Source organism: Nannospalax galili, unplaced genomic scaffold, assembly GCF_000622305.1.
Source record: "Nannospalax galili isolate Female #2095 unplaced genomic scaffold, S.galili_v1.0 scaffold983, whole genome shotgun sequence".
Classification (NCBI taxonomy): Eukaryota; Metazoa; Chordata; class Mammalia; order Rodentia; family Spalacidae; genus Nannospalax; species Nannospalax galili.
Genome location: NW_008350255.1, coordinates 404,576 through 413,592, shown reverse-complemented (window position 1 = coordinate 413,592; position 9,017 = coordinate 404,576). Strand labels below are relative to the sequence as shown.

The 9,017-nt window shown below is 44.7% G+C and overlaps 1 protein-coding gene across 1 annotated transcript in view; it reads right to left on the bottom strand.

Annotated features, from left to right (window-relative positions):
* Nipal4 (NIPA like domain containing 4) overlaps window positions 1–9,017 on the bottom strand; it is a 17,286-nt gene that overhangs the window by 2,803 nt on the left and 5,466 nt on the right. Inside the window, exons 3-5 of the mRNA XM_008847387.3 lie at window positions 5,261–5,317; window positions 2,902–2,992; window positions 506–666 (exon numbers count right to left, since the gene is read on the bottom strand). Coding sequence (XP_008845609.1) covers window positions 506–666; window positions 2,902–2,992; window positions 5,261–5,317 — 309 coding nt within the window. The remainder of the gene's footprint in view (window positions 1–505; window positions 667–2,901; window positions 2,993–5,260; window positions 5,318–9,017) is intronic.

The window sequence follows — 9,017 nt, the reverse complement described above, 5'->3', positions numbered from 1 at the left end:
TCTTTTTTTTTTTTTTTTCTTTTTGAGACAGGGTCTCCCTGTAGCCCCAGCTGGCCTGGAACTCAGTATGTAAACCAGGCTGGCCTTGAACTCACAGAGACCCACCTGCCTCTGCCTGCTGGCCTGGAACTCAGTATGTAGACCAGAATAGCTTTGAACTCAGAGATCCAGCTGCCTCTGCCTCCTGAGTGCTGGGTTTAAAGGCATGCACCACCATACCCAGCCTCAAAATAGGACTTTTTAAGGCTGTTTTGTAATGAGATAATGAATATTCATGTTTAAATGGTTTTATAATGAATATGCATGCATTTAGAGGAGTGCTTTGCATATAATGAACAATAAATGGAATCTCTGTCGAGCCAGAAAGCCTTGTTCACTGGTACCACCCACCAACTTCCTTTCTGTGGTTCCCTCCAGGGGGCAGCACCGAGATGGTCAAAACCCCATTAGACCTTCTACACAATTCAGCCCCCAGTGTCTTCCCTGCCTGGTGCTGGAAGCCTACCTGTGTCTTTCATCTTGGAAGTCATTTCTACCACAGTAGTGACTTTCTCCTCCTTGGGGGCATGGATCACCATCACTGTGCTGCCAGCCACACAGATGGCGCAGCCCAGCTTCCCCAGCAGGTTCAGGCTTTCTCCCAGGCAGTATGAGGAGAAGATGGCACTGCACAGGAGGATGGGAGAAAGCAATTGAGATAAGCATGCTTGTCCTATTCTTCCAAAGACACATGGGGGCTGAGCAAGAACTCACTCTACTCTGTGTGGAAGCCTTTCTAGAACCTAGAACCGTATCCCCAGCATTCAAAAACAGAAATGCATTTCTATGGGGTTGTGATGTGGCTGGAGGCATACAAATATGTGCAGATTTCTTTCATTTTTGAGATGGAAATCATCCCCAAACCAAAGTGCAGAAAGAGCTCTTTGAACTACTCTCCTCTGACTTCTAACTGGCTGAACATATTGGCTGTTGGTGTTGCTAGGAGCCATTTTTCAGCCATGGCTTGTGATACCTCTGGCTTCAGGGAGCTCACCCCTTTACAAGCCAGATGAGCCCATTGGCAGTTCATTCTACGTATTCACCCAAAATAGCACCTTCTGGTAATTTCTACTTCCTGCCCCATTTCTGGTCCTTGGGTCATAGAGATCAAATCTATTCTTTCTTTCATGTGTTTATGCCTATACAAATAACCACAGTGATGATTATAGATACTGTGTCTTGGGGTTTGTGATTCCCTACTAGGTCCTGGGCCAGGAACCTCCATTTATTATCTTGTTAACATCTAACAACTCTGGGAAGTTAAATCTACTGTTCCCATTTTATAGATGAGAAAACTGGGCCCATAAAACTCAAAAATCTCAACAAAATCATTTTACTGGTAAGTGGCAGGGCAGGGTTTGAGCTCAAGGTTGATTTTATAAAGCTAATGGGTTTTCTTCCACATCTCATTAAAGAGAAGGTCACTTCCCTGAGTCTTCATTTACTGGGCAAGAGTTCTCTAGTTCCTTATATGAATCCTATTTCCTTCTGAGCCCCTAGGTAGGGAGCTGGGCAAGCTGGGGGTAAGCACTGAGCAAGCTTCTCTTAGTATTGGTAAAAAATCTGTTGACTGCCCTGAAACACATTTAGCTTCAAAATCTTGGCCAATGGACTGGAGAGATGGCTCAGCAGTTAAGAGCACTGTCTACTCTTGCAGAAGACCAGGGTTCAGTTCCCAGAGCCCACATGGCAGTTAACAACTGCAGGTAACTCCAGTTCCAGGGCATCTGATACCCTTTTTGGGCCTCTGCACGTATTGCACACACACATATACTTAACAAACACGTAGGCAAAACACACATACACATAAAAATAAAAAATAAGGACTGTAGAGATAGCTCAACAGTTAAGAGCACTGGCTGTTCTTGCAGAAGCACAAGTTTGAATCCCAGCACCCACATAGTGGCTAACAACCGCCCATAACTCCAGCTCCAGGGAATTAGATGTCTTCTTCTGTCTTCCTTGGGCATTGCATGACATGGGTGCACTTACATACATTCAGGCAATACAAGCATACACATAAAATAAAAATAAAAAAAATAATTTTTTTTTTTTTTTTAGTCTTTTTGAGACAGGGTCTCCCTGTAGCCCCAGCTGTCCTGGAACTCACTATGTAGACCAGGCTGGCCTTGATCTCACAGAGATCCGCCTGCCTCTGCCTTCTGAGTGCTGGGATTAAAGGCATGCGCCACCACGCCCAGCTAAAAATAAAATATTTTTTAAGTAGTTAAAAAAAATCTAAGCCTTGGCTCAAGGTGTCAGAAGGAGGGCATTGAGGTCTAAGTTCAGTTCCCTGTCTGTCTCCTATCTCTGCTATAAAAATGCTCAAACTATTTTACCTACAATATCTTATTTGAGAGACTGGCTGCCTTTACACAGGCAGGGCATACAAGGAGGCAGAGACATGAGGATCCCTGAGACTCATAAGCCCCCAGCCTAGCTAGCTGGTGAGCTCCAGGTTTAGTGAGAGACACTGACTATAAACAATAAGGTGGAAAGTAATTAAGAAAGATACCTAAGCCTGACCTCTCACCTCCATGGGCAGCTCACACATGTGCGTGTGCATCTGTATGCACACCTGTACACACTCACCTGTATGTATACACAATCGAAAACAAACAAAAAATACTTGGGTAGTTTGATCTAGGGTTCATGTTCCTAATCCACTGAGGGGACACTGAAGTCAGTGGCAGCCATCAATCCCAGGGCCAGGTGCTCTGAACAGCACACTGCCTCTTTCCAGAGCTGGGACTGGCCTGGGTGCCTAAATACCAAGAGGTAGTTATTCCCACTTTGGTAATTCCAGGTCTTAATAAATTGAAAACAGGAAAGAGCCAGAGATGCTTAAGAGGGGACAATAACCTTATGAGGACGCTTAGTGCTCCCAGCGGTGTGACGACTGTTGCAGGTGCAAATGCATAAGCCCCAAAATTGGCAACTTCTCCAGCAGACACTAGGAAATTAGAGAAAAGAGGCCAGTGTGACGCCAAGGCACCATGTCCATTCCTGACGCATCTGGGCAGAGATGATTTCAGTCAGTATTAACTGTACGTAGAACCCAAGACCAGCACTCCTTAACATCCCATCCTTGTTGGGCATGGTAGAGTATGCCTTTAATCCTAACACTCAAGAAGCAGAGGCAGGCAGATCTCTGAGAGATAGAGGTCAGCCTGGTCTGCATACTGAGTTCCGGGCCATCTGGGACTACAGAACTACAGGGAGACCCTGTCTCAAAAAAGAAAAAAAAAGAAAGAAAAAGAAAAGGAGAAAGAAAGAAAGAAAGAAAGAAAGAAAGAGAGAGAGAGAGAGAGAGAGAAAGAAAGAAAGAAAGAAAGAAAGAAAGAAAGAAAGAAAGAAAGAAAGAAAGAAAGAAAGAAAGATCCCATATCTCCTAGGAGACAGGTCAGACCCAGACCGTCTTGGGAAAATTCTCCCACTGTAAAGGTGGCAAGGGACATGTGAAGTGACATGACAACAGTACCATGAGGAGCCATCATGTTCTGCATGTCCCTTAGTTTCTAGTTCACACACAGTTAAGAGTGTCTCATGGACTGCCAATATTCTGGTCTACATCTTTAAGGTAATTTCTAGAAAGTTAGTTATCAAATAAACAGTTAAAATTATGAATTCTTTGAGTACCACTAGGTCCATGGACTCCTTTTCTTTTTAAAAATATTTTATTTTTATTTTTTATGTGTATGAGTTTATTGACTGCATGTGTGTAAGTGCATCCATGTTATGCAATGCCTGAGGAGGTCAGAAGAAGGCATCGGATTCTCTGGAACTGGAATTATGGACAGTTGTTAGCTGCCATGTGGGTGCTGGGAATTGAACCCAGGTCCTCTGCAGGCGCAGTCAATGCTCTCAACTGCTGACATCTTTTCAGCCCAACCACTTGGTCCCTGGACTTCTTTTGCCTAGCATAACTGTGGGCATTCTAAACTATCAAGCAGGTTAGAAAAGACTGAATTACCAAAGAGCCAAAATTCTTCCATCCAAGCTTCCAGTCCACCCAGGTCTACAAGTGCCTTTCCATCTTTTTGCTGTAGAGAGCAGCCAGAACCTCCTGTTTGAAGGCAGATGGCCACTGGACTAGCTCTGCCCAGGATAAAGATCACCACACCCACCTGGAAGACTATACATAGAAAGTATTAATTTCTACCTAAAAGAATTGGGCTTTGGGGCTAGGAAGGTGGTTCCATGGATAAGAGTACTTCCCATGCAAGCAAGAGGACCTGAGCTTAAATCCCCAAGACCCACATAAAAGCCAGACATGGCTGTGTGTTCCTGAGGACCTAGCACTGGTGAATGGAGACCCATGGATCCTGGAAACTCACTGGCCAGCCAGCTTAGCTAAAATGGCAAGCTTTAGATTTAGTGAGAGACCCTGTCTCAAAAACTAGAGAGATGGAGGAAGAGATCTGATGTCCTCCTGAGGTCTCTGCATGCTTGCTCACAGGGACATGCACTCCCCACTTGTGCACACAACACACACACGCACACACACACACACGCACACGCACACACAATAATAATAATAATAATAATAAATACAATTTTAAAATTGGGTTTTGATACCCAGAGAGAGTGGGTCGACAATGTTGGAAATCTGTGAGTGTACACATCTGGGCAAAGTGGCAGAGCAGCCATGTTCTCTAAGTGGTTCAACCAATTAATTGTCATGGTATAGGAACACTGTCTTAGGATCCCAGAGTCTACCATGAGGAGGCCCTGGAGGCAAGTGTGCTGCCAAGAGGCAGTGATGTCAGTGCCTTGTATCGGAAAGAATATGCCTGCATCATTTTTTTTAAACAGGGTCTGATATATTCCATGTCAGTCTTGAACTTGATATGTAAGTGAGGGGTGGCCTTGAACTTCTCTTTTCCCATCTCTGGAGTGCTGGGATTTCAGGCATGTTCCATCATGTCTGTTTTTTGTGATGCTTGGAGTCAAACCAGGGCTTTGCGCATGTTAGAAAAGTACTTTATCAACTGAGTTACTATACCCACACCTTTAACTTCATGGAAGAGACCTCACTTAGGATTGAAAAGTGATCTGAGATGAGAGTAAGATGCCTAAACTGACATGGTTTCCCTGAAGAAGCTGGCCTTGGGTTCTCAGTTTCAATACCAGAGACAGAACCATCCCATCTGTCCCTCCCTTCATCTCCACCCCAGCTCTGAGGGGGTCAACTGTTCTTAATAGCAAAAGAACCACTTACTGGTGGCAAATCCAACCCACCACATCGGGTCCTTCAGGTAGCCATAGCCTCCGTCCACTGTAGAAGGAAACGGGCACAAAGTTAGAATTTGGCCACACTTTCCCAAGCTCTGCTTTGACTCCCTGGTGTGTAAATGTTTCCTGGGACTTGATTCTTGGCATCTATATGCAGTACCCCATTTCCTATCTGTGGCATGGACCTGTCTTCTGGGTCCAGCTGTGTATCTGATTATTTACTTGACATCTCTTAGATCTCTCACAGACATCCTAATTTCTACCCTAACCAGAATTCTTGGCATTCATTGATCCTCCGCTACCTGCTAAATGAAACAGTAAATGGCACCTCTAGAAACCAGGGTCCTTCTCTGCCCTCTTGCATCCAGTCTGTCTGGCTGATTCTGTCACTAAAAAGTGCTCGTGTGTGTCCTCCCGCCGTCGTCATTTCTGGCCAGGAGGAGGCAGTGGCTTCACTAGTGGTCACTCTGATTCTCTTCTTGTCCCTGCCACAATTCCCTTCTTTCACTGCAGCCAGGGGTCTTTTAAAAATGTAACTCAGAGGGGCTGGAGAGATGGTTCAGTGGTTAAGAGCATTGACTGCTCTTGCAGAGGACCCAGGTTCGATTCCCAGCACCCACATGGCAGCTAGGAACCGTCCTTGACTCCAGTTCCAGGAGAATCCGATGCCCTCTTCTGACCTCTGTGGCACTGTATGACATGGGTGCACTTACATACAGGCAGGCAATACACTCATATGAATAAAATAAAAATTATATATATAAATGTAACTCAGATGGCAACACTTTTCAATGCATAGCTGTCCCATGGCTTCCAGTTACTCTAAGGCTAAAGACCCGAATCCTTACCAAGATCAGGCATAGCCTTGGTCTGCTCATCTCTCCAAACGCCCCTGCTGCCACTCTTCTCTCTTTGAATTCTTCAAGGATGATTCGCTGTTTCCTGCCCCAAGGCCTTTGCCTACATTTTTCCCTATATCCAGAATGTTCTTCCTATAGTGTTTACCTGAATCACATGCACTCTATGCATCTCTGTTGCTTCCCCTACGATGCCCTCTCTGGCTTCTCAATTCCATTCAGTCCCCATGAGTTTCTCTCTCTTTTTCTTTTTTTTAAGTTTTATTTCATGTATATGAGTGTATTGCCTGCATTATGTAAGTGCATCAGTGTCATGCAGTGCCCATGGAGGACAGAAGAGGGCGTCAGATCCCCTGGAACTGGAGTTATGGATGGCTGTTAGCCGCCATGTGGGTACTGGAATTAGAACCTGGGTCTTCTGCAAGAACAGCCATTGCTCTTAATTGCTGAGCTGTGTCTCCAACCCTGCCCATGGAGGACAGAAGAGGGCGTCAGATCCCCTGGAACTGGAGTTATGGGTGGCTGTTAGCCGCCATGTGGGTACTGGAATTCGAACCTGGGTCTTCTGCAAGAACAGCCATTGCTCTTGATTGCTGAGCTGTGTCTCCAACCCCGAGATTCTGTTTCATAACACCCAGCCCTTCTCCTTCATGGTTCCTATCACTTAAAATTGTAGTTGATCTGCTCATCTTCTGATGAGAACTGGGTATGTTCAGAGGCCAGAACATATCCGGTGCTCAACGGCAACAACAGTTGTAAAGATAGAGGTGGCAGTAGGTGTCTGAAGGGACTGAGATGGTTCTGCGAATGCCTGTTTTTCTTTTGAGTCAGGTCTATAAAGGACTCAGAATCTTCTTCCAATGCTAAAAGCGTTCTGTTCTAAGAGTTGGAATCTCAGAAGACCCTGAAATATCAGATTGGGGGGAAAAACGGATCCTACTGAAGTTATCCTTCCGTTAGCCACTGAACACAAGCAGACGTTTTTTCAGCACTTTGGGAGGTCACCGGCCTTCCCAACACTTGTCTAGACGGAAGGAAGAGCAGCAGCGGCCTGCCAGCCTTCTCCTTGCATCTCTCTGTGATCTCCATTTCTTTTCTTGCTTTTTGTTTGGTTTTGGTTTGGCTTTCAGTTTTGTTTGTTTGTTTTTTGTTTTGAGACAGACTCTTATAGCCCAGGCTGGCCTTGAACTCCCTATATAGCTAATAACCTTGAACTTCAATCCTCCTGCTTTTACCTCCCACAGACTGGGATTACAGGCCTGCATTACCACACCTGATTTTATATGGTGGTAGGGATCTAACCCAGGGCCTTATACATGCTAGGCATGCCCTCTGACAACTGAGCTACGTGCCCAGCTCCATTTTCCATTTTTGAGTACACATGGGCTCTACTAGACCCTCCTATTTAGGTAACATTGATACAAATGCCAGTGTTTATTCCACGTCCCAAGTATCTTTCTAAACAGGTTATAGCTGAGCTAGTCAAAAAACCCCACATCCAAAATATCTTAAAATCTCAAACATTTTGGATGCTGAAATAACCCCTCAAGTGGAAAATTCTATACCATAAACTTGGTTTCATGCATAAAATTATTAATCAGCCATGTAAAATTACCTTCAGATGCTGCGTGAAAGTTATGTAAGAAACATAATGAATTTCATATTCAGGTTTGAGCTCCATTCCCAGGCTACCTCATTATGTACCTGCAAATATCCCCAGATCTGAAAACAAACCTGAAACCCCAAGCACTGTTGGTTCTAAGTGTTTTGTGTAAGACATAACTTGTACGTGAATGGCCCGTGCAACTGATAATTATTTTTCTTCCTCTTTCTTATTCTGGCAGAGCTGGGGACCAAACCCAGGACCTTGTACATGCTAGACAGACATTCTACCACTGAGTCATTACACCCCCAGCCCCTTGGTTATTTTTTATTTTTATTTATTTTATTTATTTATTTATTTTTGAAGCAGGATCTTTGTATATAGGTTAGGCTGCCTGGAACTCACTATGAACATGTGATCCCCCTGCCTCCACCTCTGCCGGAATGACATGCATCATTCCTGGAAAACTGACATTCTTATGTCTATTTTATAAAATGATGAATCTGAAGTACGTAAAAGAATATTTTTCTTGCCTAGAATCCCACTGCCAGGAATTGAGAAGCCAGAATTGAAATTGTAAAGTTCTGCTTCCAAAGTGTGGGAACAGCCATTGAACAGGCCCAAACTTGAATGTGTCAGTCATCGTCCCCAAACCTGTTCCTCCCCTGCATTCATAGCCAAATACAGCACCATCATCTTCCCAGTTGCTCAAGTCAGAAACCTGAGTCATCCTTGACTCCTCTCTACCCTCCCCTTGCAGCCAGAAAACTACAAGGCTGGCGAGTTCCACCTCCCCAAGCCATCTGTGGAATCCACCACTAATCTCCTTCCGCAGTGCAGAAGTTCCATTTTCCTGCTCATACCATTGGTCTCCCCACTTAAACCATCCTCTACCCAGCAACCAGGGAACTTTTCAAAGCTGTCACACTCCTACCTAAAACATCACAGTCAGTCACTTAACAATTGCACTCAACTCTGCAGCCCAGTTTATGAGACCCTTCCCGGCAGGCTCTTACCTCTTGCATGCTCTGGTCATTCTGAATTGCTTTCAGTTCCTAATCCAGATCATACTCTTACCTCTGAACCTTTGCACATGCTGATCCTCCTACCAGTAATGCTTGTCCTCCTCATTCCCCTTTTCCCCTGCTATTCAAATTTGTGTCTCAGTCTAAGAATCAACTTTTAGAGAAAAGTTTCCCTCTGTACCCCCAAATCTGAGCTTTGTATGCCCCTTGAAAATATTCCCTCAATGAGTGGGCATGGATTTGATCAAAATACCTTAT